Here is a 22077-nt window from a genome sequence, read left to right on the forward strand (position 1 = left end):
TTTGGAACCACCTCAAGGAACCCATAAGGGTCCCTGGACCATATTTTGAGAACCTATACTCTCCAGTATGTCCACATCAAGAATCTCCTGGCAGCCATTTTTATTCTTTCCAACTTCCGCTCTATTTCCACAGCACAGTTTATAACCGTACCAAATACCAATGAATGCCATAAGTCGTCTTGCTTCCATGTAAGCAGATGTGATATATTTAGCTTGGTCTTCCTCTTCTTTACACTCTTGAATCGTATCAATCCTTTTGGCTTTAATGACTGGGTCTCAGCTGACGGTTCGTTTACTGGACTGCAGAGCTGCTATTTTCAAATGTGCATGAAGTGATTAATGTAATGTTTTGTAATTATAATTCAAATCTACAAAGTAACTAGTACCTACAGTTTTCAAATAAACGTAGTCGAGTAATGATACAATATTTGCCTCTGAAATGTAATGGAGTAAGTAAAAGTACTGACATTTTTTAAATACTCCAAAAACTCAAAATTGTACATAAGTACAGTACTTGAGTGTATGTACTTAGTTACTTTCCACCACTGAAAGCGAAGCACTATAATTAATGTACACATACAGTCATGTATGGTGTAATGTAGTGTATGACCATGTAAGGAGACAACAAGTGGAAGATGCTTCTCTTCTCACCCACTTTGTCACATTATGTATGTACATGCACATCTGTACAGTATGTGCATGCACAGTTGCACACTCGCACGCCCACACACACACACACAAGTACCAAGTGTGCACTTTCATACTGTGACACGCGCAGTGCACATTTTGTTAACATTTAACTGTCGTAATTTGTTGATTGTTATTCGTTTGTTACAGTCATGCTGGATCGTAGTGGCCACTCTGGTCAGAGTGGTGGTGAACATGCGCCTGCTGCCAATCTGCTGCTAAAGACTGCAGCCTGGAAGTAAGTCTTTCTATTATTGACCGAAAACCTTTCTTTCTTTTGTTTATGATGTTTGGAGCAGGTTTTTCCTCTCTCCTTTTGCTTCTCATTTAGATAGGATAGTAGCGTGCTGCGAGACAGGAAATCAAGGGCAGAGACGCACTATGCAGTCAGCCCCCGGCGTGCACCAGTGAATCTTCTATTAGACTGCTATATAAAATTGAATTGTATGAAAGCCTCTCTTCTCCTTTCATTTGTACCTCTCCTCTCCCCTCCCCTCGTTTCAAATAAAGCAGGTCCTGTGTTTTCAAAATCCTCTCCTCTGTCTCCACTTCTCTGCTTTCTTCAAATCACCTCCTCTATACAGCACTTCTCTCTTGCGGTTTATATGGTTTTCTCACCCTCTCTACTGTACCTCTCTCTCTCTCCTTGCCACATTCACCCATCAGTCCAGAGCTTCTTTTAACTTTACCCCCATCCCTCACTTACTCTCTCTTCTCTTTCCTTCACTTCACTGTTTCCTTTCTCTTCCACCTATCATTACTTTCCTGTTCTCTCTCCCTCTCTCCTTACAGCTCTCTGTCGTTCTCTCCTCCTCCTCCTCTCCGTAGAGCACACAGTCCTCCAGTGCAACCCTCTTCAGTGTGCTGCCAGTCTGCATGCTGGAGAGACACTCAGAGACACTGGCACAGAGGGATATTATATTACTCTGGGATACCACCACAAACACTGGGAGTTTGTTTTTCTGCTGAGGACGCACACACGCAAACGCACGCATACACCCACCCACACACACACACGCACGTGCGCACACACACACACACGCACACACACACGCACGCACACACGCATGCACACATGCAAACACACACTCTACCTTGTAGTAGTGTGAGGATCCTGAAAGTGTGTCAAGATAGGCCTATTTGCTGCACAAAGCTCTGCGATGCTTCCACTCTACCTCTTGACTTTAGCTGGTGAGTAGACTATATACTCTGGAACTGTTACAGTGTGCAGTGGCACCGCTTTGAATGTTGGCTCATGTTGATTTGCCATTTAGTATGATTCATACTTACCAATACCATTCCCTCTCTCCGTACCCGCCCCCTCTCTCTCTCTCTCTCTCTTCTAAGTCACCGTCCGAGCCCAAAGCCATCTTTTGCCAGGCTCTTGTAACTTTGAGTCCAGCACCTGCGGATACACGTCAGACCCGGAGTTAACGAGCTGGAACCTGAATGACGATGGTACTGCACCCACATGTCTTTTCTGTCTCTTTAACCAGAACACAGAAAACACAGAATTAGCTCTAATACTAGAAATCTGATTCAGCATCTGGCCTGGCCTGGCTGTTTTTATATTCTGTGGTGTAAATTAAGTACAGTACAATTTTGAGTTATTTGTATTTTGTACTTTTACTTTGACTTCTACTCCACTATACATTTCGGATCCAAATATTGTACTTTTACTCCATTACATTTATTTGCTAACTTTAGTTACTACCGTAGTTACTTTAGATTATTATTGCAAGACATACATTAACCACTTCAGCCTTATAGCCTACATTTCGGGCCATTTGAAAATAGCCGATCTACAAGCTCACAATGTGTCAATAGACATTCTGCACAATGAGTACTTTTGGTACTTTTAAGTACATACCAATACTTTTGTACTTTTATTCAAGAAATCTTTGTTGAATTCTGGACTTTTACTTGTATTTCTGCATTGCATTGATACCTTTAGCAACAAATGTGAGTACTTTTTCCACCAATGGCTCTGAAAACTGTGTCCTGGGTGTCTAATAGTATGGAGGCAGCTGGTACAGTGTGTCAACGTAACCTTGAGAAACAGTGCCCAAAGTGTCTGTGTAGTGTGTAGTGTGTAGTGTGTAGTGGCTGAAACAGAGGCTGTGCTACGAGGCTATATACGTGCGTTGCATTTGACTTTACGTGCGACCATCTCTTGATGTGGTTTTTCACCACACCACACTGACTGCACCATAATAATAATCCATCTGGACTGCATTGATTCCAGAATCCTGCAGTCTGAACAACATCTGGAGACAGTGAAATAACACATTTAGGCATCTGTGTGTGTGTGTGTGTGTGTGTGTGTGTGTGTGTGTGTGTGTGTGTGTGTGTGTGTGTGTGTGTGTGTGTGTGTGTGTGTGTGTGTGTGTGTGTGTGTGTGTGTGTGTGTGTGTGTGTGTGTGTGTGGTTGTGTGTGTGTGTGTGTGTGTGTGTGTGTGTGTGTGTGTGTGTGTGTGTGTGTGTGTTGCGCGTGCGTGCTGTAACTGGGCTGGTATACCGTGTTATCACAGACAGCCCTCACTTGTTCCGGGGTGATCAAAGCTAGCAGATGAGCTGGGATTGTATTTGTTGATGTATGCCATATTAAACCAATACTGTATGTGTTTCCCCTGGAGATGTGATGATAGATGCTGTCGCCGTTGCCATAGCAGGTTTATCAAATCATAGCAGGTTTATGGAAGGACTTACGTATGTAACGTTCTTATAATAATAATATATACGATTTATATAGCGCTTTTCTGAAAACTATTAAAAACTAGAAATCAAAATCAAAAAAGGACAAACAAGAAGGGTGTGTGTGTGTGTGTGTGTGTGTGTGTGTGTGTGTGTGTGTGTGTGTGTGTGTGTGTGTGTGTGTGTGTGTGTGTGTGTGTGTGTGTGTGTGTGTGTGTGTGTGTGTGTGTGTGTGTGTGTGTGTGTGTGTGTGTGTGTGTGTGTGTGTGTGTGTGTGTGTGTGTGTGTGTGTGTGTGTGTGTGTGTGTGTGTGTGTGTGTGTGTGTGGGGGTTATGTAGGGAAAGCCAGTTTGAAAAGGTGGGTTTTGAGTGTGCTTTTGAACATTTCGAAGGTGGGGGCAGCTCTGATGTGAGTTCCAAAGAGAAGGGGCGGCCACTGTGAAGGCCCTGTCTCCCCAAGTTCGTTTGTTGGATTTGTGGGGTTCCAGTTGGTTGGCAGTGCTTGACCTGAGGGAGCGGGAGGGGACATGGCGGCTGATGAGTTCAGAGAGGTAGAGGGGGGCCTGGTTGTACCCAGTGATTTCCTCTGGAATACGTCAACTGTCCCTTCATGGTTTCCTGTTTCCATGGGTATAGTGCTTTTTCAACACAGGGCTCTCGTTATAAAGGTCAAAGGTTAATTGAACGCCCCTTGATTGTGCCTTTCCTCCTCCAACACATCTGTCTGGAAACGGCGAGAGAGAGAGAGAGAGAGTGAAGTCATATTAGTTGAATGCATCCATATAAAGCAGTTAGCCATAGTGGTTTTCTGGGTATAATAGCTGACGATAATGCAGATTCAGAATAACAGAAAAGTACTGACTTGAGTCTTATACAGTTGGATGTGCAGGAGAGTCTAGTGATAGGAACGAATGATGCATGAATCACTATAACAACATGGAACTGAACTCCGCCTCTTATTAAAGGAAAAATGAAAGGAATGGTAACTGTGCTGCAGGGACAATATTACTAGGCCTACTCATAAATCACAGGTAAGTCAAGGCTAAACACGGCAAGGCAAGGCTAAAAACGGGCAGTTTCTCTTGAAATGGCCCTTGTCTTCAGAAATAGACTTCTTCAGGGAATACAAGTTCAGACAAGTTCAGATTTATTTTGTAAAACAACGACTAGTGGACTCCTAATGTGCCATAGTGTCATAGTAAATCATACCGATTCTGAAGAAAACCTGGAGACTTGACATTCAGTAATCAAAATAAGAACATTTTAATGGTGTGTTAAAACTAAATCTAACATTTGGCCACGGACGAGGGCAAGTTGTCCGTGTATATACGGACACGTCGATGTAATCCCGGCGTTTCCTTTCCATTCAGGCCGCTTCGTGTCATTGGAGTCGTCGAGGCCGAACGACCACCAGCAGGCGGGCGACGGTGACGTCCAGCGGGCTCAGAGAGACAACCGAGGCGTCCTGCAGAGTCCACGTCTGGAGCAGGAGGAGTGGAACTGCATGACGCTGGTCTACCAGATCACTGAAGCAGGCTTCCTGCAGGTCCGTACCAATGTGGGGGGAGAACTACTGCCTTTTGGTACTTTAAGTCTGTGGTTTTCAACCCTTTTCAAGGTCCGTTATGTATTCGGGCTTTGAGCCACGGAGCGCCATTTGATGAGATTCATCCTCTCACCAAAACGTAGAATATTTTGTTATCGTTGGATAAGATTTTGCCCACAATTCCATGCTGTAATAATGTTGGTGCCATATTAGGAGAGATGACAGGTCAACGTTGTTTAAAATAACAATTCTTCTACATTGTCTAATTGCGTAGACTTTTTGCAATGCAGATCTTTAAGTTTTAACGTAAGTGTAAATTAACCCAACTCACCATCAGTTAGGTGTGGACCATCTGAACCCCCAGAATGACCACTGGTTGCTTTAAGTAAAAGTAGCGATACCACAATGTAAAAAAATTAAAGAAATAGACAGTGTCCGCCCTGGGCCTGGGCTGTGGCTCAGCGGTCCAGTCACCTTGGCTAGTAATCCAGTCTGGCAGTGTGTGCCGCGGGTTCGACTACCGATCCCGACGGCCTTTACGGCCTTTTCTGTCAGCCTACTGTCTGTCCCTCCATAAAGGGGGGCGAAAACCACAAAAAGAGTGTCCGCCCTGAAACTGGGAGGTCGGTGTTCGATCCCGGCCGGGTCATACCAAAGACTGTAAAAATGCGGCCCCATGCCTGTTGGCAAAGCTTGGCACTCGGCATCAAGGGTTGGATTTGGGGGTCAGATCAGCTACAGATCAACTCACCGCAGCTCCAAGATATGGGTCAAATGCGGCGAAGAAATTTCACTGCGGTAACGTGTGTGACAAATACCGGTAGTTTGTACCTCTAAAACATTGTGCTTGTAATTGTACCGGTGGCAGGTCCAGAGACGCCTGGAAGGGAAGAGCTTCGACAGACCCATGTGGAGCAGCCAGAGTCCATCAGACAGCTGGGTGGTCGCCACCATGGACCTGAAGAACACCCAGGAGCCTTACAGGGTAGGACAACATACCACAACACATCATGTAGTTCTACACCCAGGAGCCTTACAGGGTAGGACAACATATACACAACACATCATGTAGTTCTACACCCAGGAGCCTTACAGGGTAGGACAACATATACACAACACATCATGTAGTTCTACACCCAGGAGTCTTACAGGGTAGGACAACATATACACAACACATCATGTAGTTCTACACCCAGGAGTCTTACAGGGTAGGACTAGATACACATGTGTAGTTATTATTGTCTATATACCGGTAATTTTATTTATTTTTCTTCTTCCTTTATGCATTTAATTTCTTAGATTTGTTTCTTTGTTTATTTTAAGATTCATACAATTATTTTCATTTCTTTTTTAGAAATAATAAGAAATAATAGGCTTAGACAGTTTCTTTCTTTCTTTCTTTCTTTCTGTTCTTTCATTCTGTTCATTCATTCTGTTCATTCTATGTGAATTTAAGGAACAGAGGGAGGATGTGCACATCCCCACAGTCCTTGAAACAACCACAGTGCTGGAACAAAAAAACAAACAAACCCAAAGCAAACAAAAGAAATGTCCGCACACACAGGGTAACACTGTCCTGTGCTTTATACAACAAACACACAGGGTAACACTGTCCCGTGCTTTATTCAACAAACATCGTGTATCTCTCAAATAAGTACCGGAGAGCATTATGCTGTGTGCAGACATTTCCTGTCTTAACATTGTGGTTTAGGAAGGGGACCCTGCTTTCTAACACTAGTGTTGGATCCATAGTGTTTATACTACAGTACCTTATGGTGCCGTCCAAATGCTGCTATGTGATAGAGGGCCCCTATTAGTATAAACACTACAGTCCAGGCATGGTTTGACCTCAATAGGCCATAGTTAAACTACGTTCTGAGGTCTAAAAATAAGCCTGTCATTTACTCTGTGTTCCCTCACACTGATCTGAGTCTAAACATGCATGTACTTTACGCGTGCACGGTCAGTGGTGGAAAAAGTACTCACATTTTCTACTTAAGTAAAAGTGTCAATACTGCAATATAGAAATACTCAGTGTAGTTAAAGTACCAAAAGTAAAAGTACTCATTATTGGGAACCATGACATTTGTTGCAAGCCAATCATAGACATTTGAATTAACTTGATAAAGCGCAGACTGAACTGAATCATCTCACGGTCCCTCTGTATGTGTCTTAATGTTATTCTCTCTGTCACTCCACAATATGACTGGCTGTATAAATGACACATGTGCTGTTGATTAGCTGGTCATTGAAGGCAGACCCGGTGAAAGACCTGGGAGCAGCGTGGCGGTCTTCCAGATCCACATCAGCCCCGGATACTGCCTGGGTCAGTGGCCTCATGAATGCATCATTCTCACGTATAGTGAAAATATGGTTTAATATATAGCACATGCATGTCGGCATGCATCTGTTCTCTCTCACTCTGTCCCTCCTCAACTCTCGTATTTTAACCGCTGTCTCACACACACACATGCACGCACGCACACACACACACACACACGTGCACGAGCACAGATGTACGCACGCACACAACGTTGCAAGCACCTTAAGGCAAGGAGCACAAGGATCAGACATATAGTACTTAGGTTCAAGGTTCCAATTGACCTTACAGGTCCATTTGGTTCCATTTGTAGAGTTATGGGGGTCCTTGAAGTTAAAAACGTTTGAGAACCGATGATATAAGGTATAGAGAAGTATGCACATGCATCACTTTTCAAGTCACTGAGGCCCCTTTTCCACCGGTTGGTTCCCAGTGGGAACCGGTTCAGTTCTTTGTGGTTCTTAGTCCATGAGCCAGGGCTCCAAAATTGGAACGTCAATTATGAATTGAGTGTGCAAAACCATACCTATACTAGATTGTTATCACCATGCAACTTCCCCAATTGAGTACTTACACGAAGACAATGATTTATTGTATTACAAATTTTACATTTTTAAATATGCAAATGAGGCATTATGTAGGAAAATATGCAAAATAATCGAAAATATGAAAAAGCTACTACTGTGGAAGGGTTATCATGTATTAATTTACTTGTATTGATCCTATAAACAATTTAATATAGCTCTAGTTTTTCCCACCAATTCTGGAGCTCTGGCTCATGGACTAAGAACCACAAAGAACTGAACCGGTTCCCATTGGGAACCAACCGGTGTGTGGAAAGGGGGTCTGAGTGGCATAACATTGAGCAGCATGGAACGTTGGAGTTTAGAATCGCTCGTTGGAAATCACTCGATGGTCCCGCGTACCACCTGTTTATAAATTGCACATAATGGAGGAGGCAGAAGGACGTTGTGATATTGAAAATTCCAAACACCGACAAACAGAGAAATAATCACCTGCACAGACTTTATTGACAGAAAGTAGCTTATAACATATTATAACTACTATTTTTATGAAACAACGATAATTCAAGCCTTCTGTACAGCTGCAATGTTGGTGAGTTTAACGTCGTTTAGTACAATCAGACTTTTCTGTTTGGATGCATGGGCTATCAAGGCCAGAAAGTGTATCTTTTTTTTTGCCACTCACTCAGTAGGCGTTCCCGCATATGTATATACGATTATGTCATACGCATACTTAGACTCTTGTGGATTTCTGTGGGTTCGTTTTTCATTTGGAAATCTACGTCCTAGGAGACCACATTTGTCAGGGCTGAACGACCTATAACGTTTCCAATAACAGTGGTGGACCAGAGCTAGGATTTGACCAGATCCGGACAGGCTTAGCCCAAAAGCTCTAGAGTGTTCAGGACACGCACACAGATTAGTTTAGGTTGGTCCCTGCTGTTGTGCCTAGCACTGCCTACTGTCTATAAATGCCAATAAATGCCTCTTTATGAATGTCTTCAGAAGTTTTTTCACTCTTAATTTAATTAGTTATTATAAACTCAGTAATACCTGAAGATAAAGCTGGTTGAAGTCACTGTTCAGATTACAATTTCTTCTATTAAGAAGACATGGCTCATGTACACTGAGAGAGAATTTATACACAACACAAAACGACCCCCAAATTCAGTGTACAGTAGTAGACTATTTGAAAAGATCTTGTGCCATGGAATGATTTCTCTTCCTCTCTTCCTTTAGAATGTGACTTTGAGCAGTCCCACCTGTGTGGATACAGCAACCAGTGGAATACCAACGTTAACTGGTATGTGGGGGGTGGCATGTCCCATGCCCCACGAGGCAATCTACCAGTCGACCACACATACAACAACAGAACAGGTCTGTCACATTTACACAATTTATTAGTTGTATATTGTTGTTGCCGGGCAGAAACCTCTCATCTTTCCATATTCAAATTTCTTGTGTTTTTGAGCGGTGCCTAACTGCTCCATTGACTGGCCGCATGTGTATGTCTGACTGTCTGTCTGTTTAGAGTACGAACAGGTGACCTAAAGTGGCACTGTTGAGCAGCCTAAAGGGCCATTCACACTGATATGAGCACTGTAATGAGTATATATAACTGCATAATGAGTACTTTCTAATATAGGATTTTTTTTTATACCAATATATATATATATATATATATATATATATATATAGCTTTTTTACTTTTACTCTAAACTACAGACTTTTACTTGTAACAGAGTAAAACATTTGAGTACTTTTCCCACCACTGTTCAGGCCACTACATGTATGTAGACTCCACCTACGCCAAGACCTTCAAGGAAGTGGCCAAGCTGATGTCTCCGATGATCCGAGTGCCAGTGTCCGGATGCCTGAGCTTCCAGTACCAGCGGGGAGAGGAGAGGGGCTACCTGTTCTCCATCTTCTCCAGGGACCAGATGGGTCAGTACCAGGAGCTGTGGAAAGCAGCTCCTGAGAACCAGAGCATCTGGACCGTGGCCCCGGGCCAGTGGATCCCTGTGCAAGTGGACCTCAAGGCCCCGTATCCTCTACAGGTTAGTGTTTCAAAATGGCCTTGGAGGGTAAATAATATACAGTATGACTGCTTACTTAACCAATTCAACTCTATATATACCGTTGCTGTCGTGAAGAAACCTCTTACGCACTGCCATTCTGACACGTTCCATACTAATCCTGTCCCAAACCCTAACCTTAACCGCACACGGAAGCCACGTAGTCGGAGTGGGGAGCGTCGTAATGCCACTCTGTTCCCACTTTCAACGTGGCATCCCAATTTTGGGAATGTCATTATAGGCGAACATTTTCTCTTTTCACCCCAAACTAAATTAGCAGTGAAAATAGTTGATCTATTTTAGGAATGGGGCTAAACTTAACTTATTAACTTAACTTATTTCTTGCCAACCCCTTTTTCTGAAATTACGAGGCCTCTGTACGCTACCTTTGCTACTTTTGAATTTGAATCCTGAAAAGTGAGTTTTGGACATAAATGATGAGGTTTCCACCCGACAGAGACAATATACTTCACTGACCAGAGTCACTCTCTTATGAGAGATTCACCCTAGCAAATTCCTTCCTGTCTCCTTCAAGACGTTTTCATCCTGTTGGGCTAATAGTTTTATTACTGATTAATACCTGCCTCGGCTCAGGATGTATTGCAGCTGCCCATAATCCGGCCCTTAATCAAAAAGAAACATTCCATTGTCTCTAATTTTAGGCCCATCTCCCAGCTGCTGTTTTTTGTAGAGCGGTATATCTTCAGCAACTTCGTCGTTTGGCTAATTATCGGGCTTTAAGCCACAATACCTTTCTGAGAGTTTTTAATAACCTAACTTTACAGCTGACTCGGGTACCTCTGCTGATCTGGTGATCCTAGACCTGACAGTTGCATTGTTACGCCGTTGTGAGCTTGTAGATCGGCTGTTTTTTGCAAAGAGATTTAGTATAGAGTAGACGGGGGAAAGTGTAACTAACTAAGTTTACTAAGTTTAACTAAGTTTACAGGGCTTAAGGAAAACAGATGTCCCCTAGCCTACATCATAAGGCTGCACTGTCCTTCTAGTGTCAGATTCTACTCTGTTTTGTTCTAATACAGTGGTGCTCAAACTTTTCCATGTCAATTAAAGACCTCCAAAATGATATATATTTGTCTCCCATGGACTCCCATCTAAAAATATGTTGTTCCCCCAGATGCAAGCAAGCGAAAAACTATTCTCAGATTTCAATATTTTAGAAAAATAGCAGATCCCCAAGAACCCCTGTGGGTCCCTGGACCCCACTTTGAGAACCGATGTTCTATCTGTGTCTACATGTATTGTTGTTGTGAGGAGTTAGAGAGGCTGGGCACCCAAAGAGTGAAAAATAATTTGCCCTCTCACAGAGATACATACAGTAGATACAGTAGAGTTAGAGTGAGAGTAGACATGCACTCGACTTCCAAATGATCACCACATATGGAGGAAACTATGCTTCCTGTATCTGTGATCTATTAATATCCCGGCCGGATAAATAGATCACCTTTCCCAAGTTTTTCAAAGCTAATATTGTTTCATATACCCTGAGGAAGGCTGTGCCATGGCCGCTACACGTCGGTTATCCCAGTTGTATAACTTCTATTATGAACTGTGGAGACTTCAATAAAGCCTTTTAAACCTTTTGCAGCATAAGAGTGCCTTTTTCCTTATTTTCTAATGATGTTTGTGTTGAAGAATGTCTTGTTAAATGTGAAAGCAAATAAAGATGTTAAATGTATGTGTGCGTGCGTGTCAAACACACACACACACACACACACACACACCCCCACACACACACACACACACACACACACACACACACACACGCACACGCACACACACTTATGTTTATGTGCCTACAGGTGGTCTTTGAAGTGGCCTTTAACAGTCCCAGAGGCGGCCATGTTGCCATTGATGACATCTCCTTCTCTCCTGAGTTCTGTAGCGAGGACACAGGTAAGCTGATAGGCTGTTCAGTAATAAAAACGTCTACGTCACCAGTGGCACTCCATCTGCTATTTATTATTATTATATATCCCCGGAGGGAAGAGTATTGTGCGTGTGCGTGCATGCGTGCGTGCGCGTTTGCAAATCTTACACATTACTGGGCCAAACAGCAGCATATTTCTTGTGCACGGTGTTACCGAGTTACACAAACATTTGTTCTCGCAAAGTAATGTTGTTCCTATTGGTCAAGATTATAGAGAGAGAAAGAGAGACTGACACAGTGTGCTGTATTTTTGTAAAACATGCACTGACCCATTGTATTCCACAGAGCCGACCTTTGACCCATCCATTGCCAGCTGTGACTTTGAGTGGGGGTTCTGCCGCTACACTCAGGACCACATGTCGGGTTCATCCATGTGGAAACGGCTGTCTGTCAAACCCAACATCTTCAGGAACGGAGATCACACCACAGGGGCAGGTTGGAATTAGACAGAATGGAGATTATAAACTCTTTATTTATTTAGTTACTTAAATCTGCCTAACGATGATGCCACTGGTAGGTGGGTTTCTGAAGTGTCTACTGCCCTCCTATGAGACACAGATCAAGTAGATCATAATTAGTGAGGACCAATTATATGAAGATAGGTTGAAAATAGGTGAAGTCGTTTTTTATGAGGTATTTATTTATTTAAAAAAAATGTTTTACTATACTAATACTAATTCTACTCTGCTACATCTCAGAGGTATTGTACTTTTTACTCCACTGCAATTATTTGAAAACTTTAGTTACTAGTTACTTTGCAGATTTCTACAAGCTCACAGAGCCATGCGAATTACGAAGCGTTGTGAGCTTGATGATCTATCTTTGAATGTTTTTGAAATATCTTCAGAACATACTTAAAGGACTTTTACTTTTGCACAATTATCTGCCATTACCTTTGTACTTTTACTTCAGTATTTCTACAGTGTGGTATCGGTACCTTATACAATATACTCCAGTACTTCTTCCAGCACTGGACCTAAACAACAGCAGTCTATGTATCATTTGTAATCATAAACTGTGTCTCACGAACTGAATAAAAACAAGAGAGATTTCAGAGATGAAACGGAGATCAAAGCCAGGTGCTCTGTGTGTGTGTGTGTGTGTGTGTGTGTGTGTGTGTGTGTGTGTGTGTGTGTGTGTGTGTGTGTGTGTGTGTGTGTGTGCGTGTGCGTGTGCGTGTGCATGTGCGCACGTGCGTGCGTGTGCGTGCGCGTGTGAGAGAGAGAGAACATTCCGTGACCAGCAGGCCGAGAGGAAGCGACAGTTTTGCAAGAAAATAAAAAAAGGCTCTTCTTCTTAACCCCGCAGGATCTTTCCTTTTGGCTCACTTGCGCCAGAGCCCGCGCTCCGGCTACGTCAGCCGACTGACCGGGCCAGTTCTCGCTGGCAACATGAAGTACTGTCTGAGATTCTACTTCTCTCTGAGCGGTGAGTGGCAAGCAAAAACTCTACGCTATGGGCCTAATGTGAGTTCCCAGAAGTCCTCGCCTGCTATACAGGCCAAAAACTGCTAATACTGAACACCCCATTTACTCAACAGACAGACAGACAGACAGACAGAGTGTTAGATCTGTGGTTTGTCACGTTTACATTTGTATCGTTTTATTGTGCCTTTCTCAATATGGACACATATGCAGTACATACAGTACTGTACATCAGAAATGATCTCATGTACTTTCTTGTGTACTCTCCGATCGATCCCAACTCCCTCAGGTTTCAACCAGACGGGCCGTGCGCTGGCCGTGTATCTGCAGCACCACCAGTCCAACAAGCAGGAGAAGATCTGGACTCAGGGGGAGAAGTCCACTGGCATCTGGTTTGCGGGAGACGTCACCTTCCAGACGTCACAGCCGGCCATGGTGAACAGAACTGCATTCACAATGTCACAATGTCAGGGACGACGAAAAAGCAACTGGCTTTTTTTAGTTTGATAATAGACAGACAGACAGACAGACAGACAGACAGACAGATGAACGGAATGAGTGTTGTTGGATGTATTATCGACTTAATACTTAGATATTTAAACTTAACATTATACGTATACTTTGTCCCCAGGGTTAGGTTAGGGTAAGACAAAACTAAAATGAACCTTTTTCCACTTCAAGTATCTGTGCACAAGGTCGAAGTAGCGATTGATTGAATCAATCAATGATTGATTGATTGATTGATTGAAAATGTTATTTACAGTATGTAGAATGGGTACATTTCAACAAAAGTACAGGTCAATACAAAAACTGCGACGAGGATAAAACCAGCAAAAGCACTAAGACTTGTTTACATCAGTGTCCTCTATTTTCAATTAATCAGAACATTTAAAGATTTACAAATATACACTTCTATACAAAATAGAAACCATTATATATAAAACGTGTACAGTATGAGAAGAAAGGGGGACTTTAACTTTTTTACAGGGGCAAGTTTCGAATTGCAGCCGCCGATACAGGGATCGATGATCAGTGTCATTTGTCAAAAATTGCTCAAACTATAGCAAAAACACATCTATATAGTCAGTCCAGATAAATGCATTGATTTGCTCTCCACTTTAATGTCCATTGCATTATTTTAATGTAGGATCCATCTGTGTCTGTGCTAGCATACTCACGTCTTTGATGTTATGGAGCACTGATTTCTCTCATGCCTCATCTTCTCTGTTCTCTGTCGTCTTTGGTTTGAGTCCAGCTTATTAGATAACAGCTGTTGGAGGACACGGTTGCATGTCCGCTCATGCCAAAAGTACTCAAAGTTTTATCTTCCTCGACAGGCTTTTTTTCCTCTCCAAGGTAACGATGTCAAACATAGTTTGATTGCAAATCATTGTCGCCTGCATCATGACTTATTGTGGTCCCCACATGGAGTTTCTATGGTACACACAAACAAAAACAAGACTAACGTGCACCTAATAATACAACATGGTGGTCGTATAACATCGATCAATACAACAACACTATCGTGAGATCAGGATTGTTCGCAGCTGTTCTTGCCGCTCTAGCCCATGCATTGAATTTAGATCAGGTGTCATCAATATGTCCGTACGTACACAGACTGTGGCAAAGACTTGGTCATGTCCGTGGCACATTGTTTATTATGTTCTTACTTTGAATTATTGATCCAGAAGACCCAATTACTGAATGTCAAGTCTTCAGGTAAGGGTCCATTTGGTTCCATTTGTAAACTCTCAAAGTTAGACCTGTTATGGTCATTCAGGGATAGCTCTTTACATGTTTCTGGAAATATTATTGTCCGCTCATGTATGTCCGTGGCAAAAATGTAATTTTGATGAAAATGTCCACCACAAGCCATCATGATCCCTGATTTAGATTTCCCCAGACATATGTATAGGCGGGAAATCTCTTAACGTCTGGCTACATGAGAGCAAACGGTCCTTATATATACACACATATCACAGGGTGTGATGAATAGATTATTAGAAAATAAAAAATTCCCATCAAACTATAAAATGTTTTGATGCTCTTATTTGCGAAGAAGAAACAAATGCCGTTGCTTTATCGCCATGTAATTATTCCCATTCTGTGTGGACGCTTTTTTAAATGAATGTGCGTTTGTCGTTGCCCTCTGTGTCCACTATAGGTGGTGTTTGTTAGCACATGTGTGAGCTTCTGGGACTGTGGTTCTGTTGCTCTGGACGACATCAGAGTGAGCCTCGGAGACTGTGAGATGACACCAGGTAATTATGGTTTCCTGGAGGTAGCTGTTTCCTGTTCCGGTTCATTTTCCCGTAGCTTTTGTCTCTAGTGGCTCGGAAAGTATATTTGCCGGTGCCACATTTTGGAAATTGTGTAATTTTAGAACTTGTGGTGTATCTCAAATCAGTCAACACTACCGGTAACTGTACTTATTGTACATTGTACTCAAAGTGGCACTATGACATGCTCTTTAAATTACAATTTTGTCCAATCTGTTTGATAGAGTATTCACACAATCCTTGCCAGGTATTAATTCATTAATTAAGTGCAGGCCCTCATATTGAACCGGCACGGCTGTTGCACAATTTCTTTCACCCGAAACATACATTTTGTAACCGCGATCATCTGTGCTTTAGTTATGGGCCGTGAATTTGACTGAAAAAACGCAATCTGGGAAAATAATCTGGGATAAATGCATTTAAAAATAAGTTTTGACAATTTTCACCGATAATGATTTTAGGACACCTGGTTTAGATGAAAATTAGGTGTCCAAATTAGGACACCTGGTTTAGATGAACACTTGTTTCACTGTGTATATAATACATACTACCATCCCTTGTTTTTGCGTTGCCAGGATTGCAGCTGTCCGTCCCGGGACACTGTGACTTTGAGGCGGGTCTCTGCGGCTACACTCAGGACAAACACAAAGATGCAGGTGACTGGGAGCAGAGGAGGGGACAAACCCCCACCTCATACACCGGACCCCGAGGGGACCACACTACAGGCCAAGGTGAGGGTATCCGGAATGCTCGCCTTAAAACACGCTCGCCCTCGACGACCTCACGCCGACCGCTCTGTATATATTTTATTTTACTGAGAATAAAAATTAAAGTTTTAAAATGTATATTAAAACAATTAAAATGGCAAATCTACGGTCGGCTATTCATAATGGTCTAAATGTATTGTATATAGACCTGAAGTGGGTAATGTATGTTTTGTAATAACAATCAAAATCTATATAATTACTAATTAGTAACTAAAGTTGTCAAATAAATGTAGTTGAGTAAAAGTAGAATATTTGCCTCTGAGATGTAATGGAGTAGAAGTAAAAGTATTGGAAATAGGAAATACTCAAGTACAAGTACAAATACCTCAAAATTGTATTTAAGTATATACCATATTCGTATTGTCTCGAGTCGAATCTAAGACGACTCTGATTATAAGACTACCCCCATTTTTCAAGAGTCATTTCTGGAAAAACAACATTGAATGTCAAATAGTCAAGTCCCCGACTATAATACGATCTCATTTTTTAGGATATTTCCATTGGAAAAATATATATTCAAGCCAATAGGGTAGTAGTAAATACTAAACGAAGTAAATGTACTTAGTACCAGTGACCACTGCATATTTACATGACTTAGTAATGGGATTTAACCAGATGTTTATTCTAAAAATAAAACCTGACCATATGTTAGTGGGCAAAATGCAACAGAACAACAGAACGTCATCGCCCAGCAGACTGAGCAGAGTTACGTTTTTCAGTAACTCTGTACTACATTCGTAAAATCTACTGGTCCCTTTTGTGCCATTTGTGCATTCATTTATTAGTCGAGTTAAAGAGTGATGTGTTTGTTAGAAGTGTTGAATAGCACTGTATTCTGATAATACAAGCTCAACGACGAGTTGTGAGCTTGTAGATCTGCTATTAACTTAACTCATATCTTTGCTTGTGGGGGGTCCCTGGAACAACATATTTTCAGATGGGGGTCGGAAATAGTTTGAGAACCTCTGACATTAGAAACATACGAAAACTGTCAGGATTTATAAGACATAATTTGTAGAATCTGGTCTCAAGTCTCAATAATGGGTTAATACAAAATGTGCTGTTAAAATCCCCACCGTCTGCAGGGTACTACATGCACATCGAGGCGTCGGCCATGGTCTCGGGTCAGAACGCCCGGCTGCTCTCCCAGCCTCTGAGGGGGTCCCGGGGGTCCCAGTGTCTGTCCTTCTACTACCACATGTACGGCTCGGGGACCGGCCAGCTCAGGGTCTACCTGCACCGGGGGGCCGGGGAGGACGACGTGTTACTATGGCAACGGGGTGGCGAGCAGAGCATCACCTGGCAGAGGGCCGCCGTGGAGTACCAGACCGACCAGCAGCACCAGGCAAGAACAGCAGGGGAAATGGAATGGGCCTGATTCACTAAGCTGTTTACACCCATAGGTTGGGCGTAAAGGAATTTTCCAGACGTCCCACGTTAGTAGTCTAGAACCAGTAAGACGCCCTGAAGGCAACAAGCGACCTCGCCCTAAAGGCCTGGCCGGCTCCATACAGTAGCAGATCTAGGTGATGATCCAGTCTTCTCATGGCTATCCAGGGTTTGATGAGGTCAGTGTCGTGATCTTCATATATGGAGACGGCCATATATGGAGCGTGTCAAGAGGCGTAACTGACTGACGGGCATATATGGTGGTGTGACGGACGGACTGACTGACTGACAGGTTTTGCAGGTTTTCATAGTAATCTGCGACCTACAGTCGCAATAAGGCATTCTAATGACATACAGCAAGCTTTGGTAGCATGTAAGTTGTAAGTCTGCATCCGAGCAGACTTGAGAAAGAGCGGCTCTAGCAAAATTCAGACAAAAACATATTATTGAATTTTTAACGGCAACTGTTCCAGAGAAAACGGCAAAGTCCCGTTGCGTTCTCACTTTTTATTCAGCGTGAGACGCAACAGTGACTGAAAATGCTATAGTGTGCATGCCAGGTGGCTAGGTGGCGGTGACGCACTGCCAGACTTCCTATCACAAGGCGGTTTGTTTACATCATGGTTTACATTCACCAATACAGCGGCTCGCTAGTCGCTACATTTGTATTCATAGGATGAGCGGGGCGAGGGAGCTCTTGGCTCATTCTAGGAACTCCAAATTTCGCCTACAGCGACTTTTCTATTCGGATGTATGGCTGTCAAGGCCTTTTTTTTGACACTCAGTAGTCGTTCCCGCATAACTTCCGGGTGCGATGATGTCACGTGCATAGACTAGTCTAACCAGTCCAAACCACTATGTAAAGAAATTATTTTTAAATATATGTGCTATCTATTATATTTATTGGTGCTCCCTGTTACAGGGTATTCTATGTTAGTCTACAGCTCCACCCTGTGGACACCAGACGTTACTGAACCTGTGATACATTTCTTACCTGTGTTGACACAGTTCTGGTGACTGGTTATTATGCACTCTACATTTACAAGACTCCCCCCTCCCTCTCTCTCCAGATTGTGTTTGATGCCACCAGGGGTTCGTCGGTGAGGAGTGACATTGCCATTGATGACATTATATTTGAGAGTGGACCGTGCCCAGGTAAAACATACATGTTGGGTGGAAACCTTGTATGACCAAAAGCATTACTTTTCATTATAGTGTAGGCATATGTAATAACGATTTACTCAACTCATAATATGATTTGAATCGTGTTTTGTGTTTGTGTTTTTTAACACAAAATAAATTTCCAGACAAATTACGGAAAAGTATATATTTTTAATTATTTCTCTTTACACAAATCCATTATTTTATTTCTCTTTTAATGTTCTTCTCTTATCCTCTTTTCAATAATGTAGCAAATGACTAAATTCTCAATTAAATCACACATACTTTTCATGGAATATTAAAAAGAACCAGCTACTATTTAGTCACATAAAGACCTGAGGCTGATTCTACAAAAATGTCAGTCAGACTAAATCCTAGCAGTTTTCTGAAAAGCATGTGTTTCTATGTCAGTGGTTCTCAAATTATTTCATGACAAGGAGCCCCACAATTATATACATTTGATCCCCATCTCAAACTCTTTTGTCCAGGGACCCCCAGAAGCAAAGATTTGAGTTACAAATGTTCGCTTTAAAAAATATCATTCAAAGATTTGCAAAAAAAAACTAGATTTTTCAAAAATAGCAGATCTACAAGCTCATAGCTATTGTATATCTGCAATTTTTTGTAGCCAAAAACCATCAGACATACTTAACCCTGTTCACTTTTCACTTAAAAAAAGCAAAGATTGTAGATTATCGCGATTCGTTGTAACCCTGTAATTAGTCTGTTTTTGCTACTTTTGTGTGACACCGTCATATGATGAAGTAGGGCATTCTGTTTGGGGAGCAAGTGTATTTAATTTACATTTAACCCTAGAACACTACTTTTTTTATGTTTCTCTATCACTATAAAGTAAACACGGGTGAAATTCACCGAACACCTGCCTGTAGAAAATACCAGAGATGTGGGCAGGCAGCGAAACAAACCTACCTTCTATGATGTCACTGAGCCACCCACCTCAGACATCAGCAACATTATGAAAATGACAAAAATATAATTGTCCGGGTGAAAATCACCCAGGTTTAGTGTTCTATAGTTAAATGTGAAAATGATGAAAATAGATCGTTTCTCTCTGACAGCAACTTCATATTTATTGACCATAATACCGATCTACCGTACATGAATCGCTGCTGAAGATAAATGTTAGACAATAGACTTACGGTTACTCTCGTCTGATTTCCTCATTGATGTATACTTTTTTTATTTCCACTACAGAAAGTGAGACCAGAGCCACCCCATCCTCTGCCGTCTCAAATGAGATCGAGTAGAATGAACGGACGGAGCAAGATGTGGAATCTATCTTTTCTTTCCTTTTTTTCCTTTTTCTTTTCTTTTTTTTAAGTAAACACTCCCAATCAGGGTTTGATTTTGTAAAAAACAAAAACAAACCCTATATAGTTTTTGAGCGGTGCCTAACGACTCCAATGTCTGTTTGAAGTACGGTATGTCTGTTTATAGTACGGCCGCAACAGCTACAGTACAATACTGCTGGCAGCCAGGCAGCGGTGTTGTTGAGCAGCCTGCACCGCTCAGTTCACACGGGTGTGATTTGAATGTAGGACAAATAGCAGAATTAGCCGATCTACACACTCACAACGGATCAACCCCTTGTTTGTTTGTAGATCTGCTTTTTTATGGTTATGATTTGCCCAAAATAGGGGTGCCAGGATTTGTGTGTGTGTGTGTGTGTGTGTGTGTGTGTGTGTGTGTGTGTGTGTGTGTGTGTGTGTGTGTGTGTGTGTGTGTGTGTGTGTGTGTGTGTGTGTGTGTGTGTGTGTGTGTGTGTGTGTGTGTGTGTGTGTGTGTGTGTGTGTGTGTGTTTAAAGGTGCTACCTGTAAGTGATACTGATATTTTGGGGGGTTAAACAAAACATTGTGTGTTAAACAGCTCTAATAAACGGCAGTAAACAAACATGGCTTTCTATAGAGCAGTGGTTTTCAACCAGTGGTCCGGGGACCACCAGTGGTCCTTGAGGGGGTTCAAGGTGGTCCTTAGGCTCAGCTAAATGATGGAGAGTTGGTAACCAAATGGACACTCTTGAGAGTGTAACATAAAATGAAACCAAATGGACCCGTAACCGTAAGGTTCCAACATCTGTGTTACTTTTCTTTAATTTACAAGAAGTCGACACAATTAGAGAAAGTAGAATTTTTGATGTCATCTCTTCGAATGGTACATCAATACAGCATGGAATTGTGCACATAATCTTATCCAATGACAACAAAAACATTATTGAGGACCAATTATATGAAGATGGGTTGAAAAGTGCTGAAGTCGTCCTTTATTATAAGCCATTCATATAAACATTTAAGTACCGTTTCATGATAATGCATATCATTGGGATGATGCTGCTCTTATCGCATAGTTTTGTAGTGACTATTTGACATCTCTGTCTGTCTGCATTGTAACAATGGGGGGTGTTAAAGATGGAGTGCTGTGATTTTTTTACTTTTTCTGTTTTGTATGCGTCTATGGCGTTAACATTATTCTAATAGACCCCCAGGTGTGGTTAGAATATTGAAATATGTCTTCCCTGTGTATTTTTGGTTTCTTCCTGAAAGCCTTTGAGTCAAAAGTCTCGAAATGACAGTGATATAGTGACATCACAATATCATCCCTTCCCCCTTTATCATACAACAACAGCTGTTCAGTTCAGGTGGATCACCACCCATCACCACACACCAGGCAAACCATACTTAATGAACTGGTGGTGTTGTGGCCACATAAAAACGCAATTTTAACACTTTCTGTACCCTTTTTTTCCCCTTTTTAAAAAAATCTCTCCTAGTATAATCAAAAGTACGTGATGATCATGTTTGTTTGTTTGTTTTTGCAGGGGAGGGGGGGGGACGACGACCACGGCATTCCATCTTTAAAATCGTGTTGTTTCTTCATATCTATGTCACATCTATGCATTAGATTAATGCTCATTGCTCAAATAAAGGAAAACGGCTATTCGACATTACTGTTATTGTTACTTTGATGTACAGTAATGAAGCTAGATACAGTATAATGTCTGACTGACAAGGACAAATACAAGCACGTCCGCCCCAAAACACACCCACCCTGGGTCAAATCCAGTGACCTCAGAATGGTCGGACCCACCAGATATTTCTAGCCACCAGAAACTATTCGGCCACATTCGTTATCTCGGGCGGTCCCTGTCGGGACGTAACTCCAACGGCACTTAGTTGGCTAAAGTTGACGTCGCCACGTTCTGCACCAAGTGGGGCGAGCTTTTCCGTTTTACCAAGAGGAAAGT

General features: G+C 42.2%; 1 protein-coding gene across 1 annotated transcript; it reads left to right on the forward strand.

Annotated features, from left to right (window-relative positions):
• Window positions 1-1523: 1523 nt before the first annotated feature.
• Window positions 1524-21775, forward strand: LOC308309456 (MAM domain-containing protein 2-like). Its single transcript, XM_080755313.1, has 16 exons — window positions 1524-1878; window positions 2035-2145; window positions 4752-4927; window positions 5796-5912; window positions 7169-7253; window positions 9011-9148; window positions 9551-9828; window positions 11667-11760; window positions 12080-12229; window positions 13103-13222; window positions 13508-13653; window positions 15383-15479; window positions 16073-16228; window positions 17350-17609; window positions 18724-18808; window positions 20030-21775. Exons 1-16 carry the CDS (start codon window positions 1848-1850, stop codon window positions 20080-20082), a joined length of 2097 nt encoding a protein of 698 aa, XP_080611439.1. The 5' UTR covers window positions 1524-1847; the 3' UTR covers window positions 20083-21775.
• Window positions 21776-22077: the final 302 nt, after the last annotated feature.

Source organism: Protomyctophum bolini, assembly GCF_963924005.1.
Source record: "Protomyctophum bolini genome assembly, chromosome: 22".
Lineage (NCBI taxonomy): Eukaryota > Metazoa > Chordata > Actinopteri > Myctophiformes > Myctophidae > Protomyctophum > Protomyctophum bolini.

Excerpts from the sequence above, each read along its gene's own strand:
- LOC308309456 (XM_080755313.1), top strand. The coding sequence starts at position 1,848 with ATGCTTCCACTCTACCTCTTGACTTTAGCTG. Across the intron at positions 7,254-9,010 it reads CAGCCCCGGATACTGCCTGG|AATGTGACTTTGAGCAGTCC; the intron begins GTCAGTGGCCTC and ends CTCTTCCTTTAG. Across the intron at positions 16,229-17,349 it reads GGACCACACTACAGGCCAAG|GGTACTACATGCACATCGAG; the intron begins GTGAGGGTATCC and ends CACCGTCTGCAG.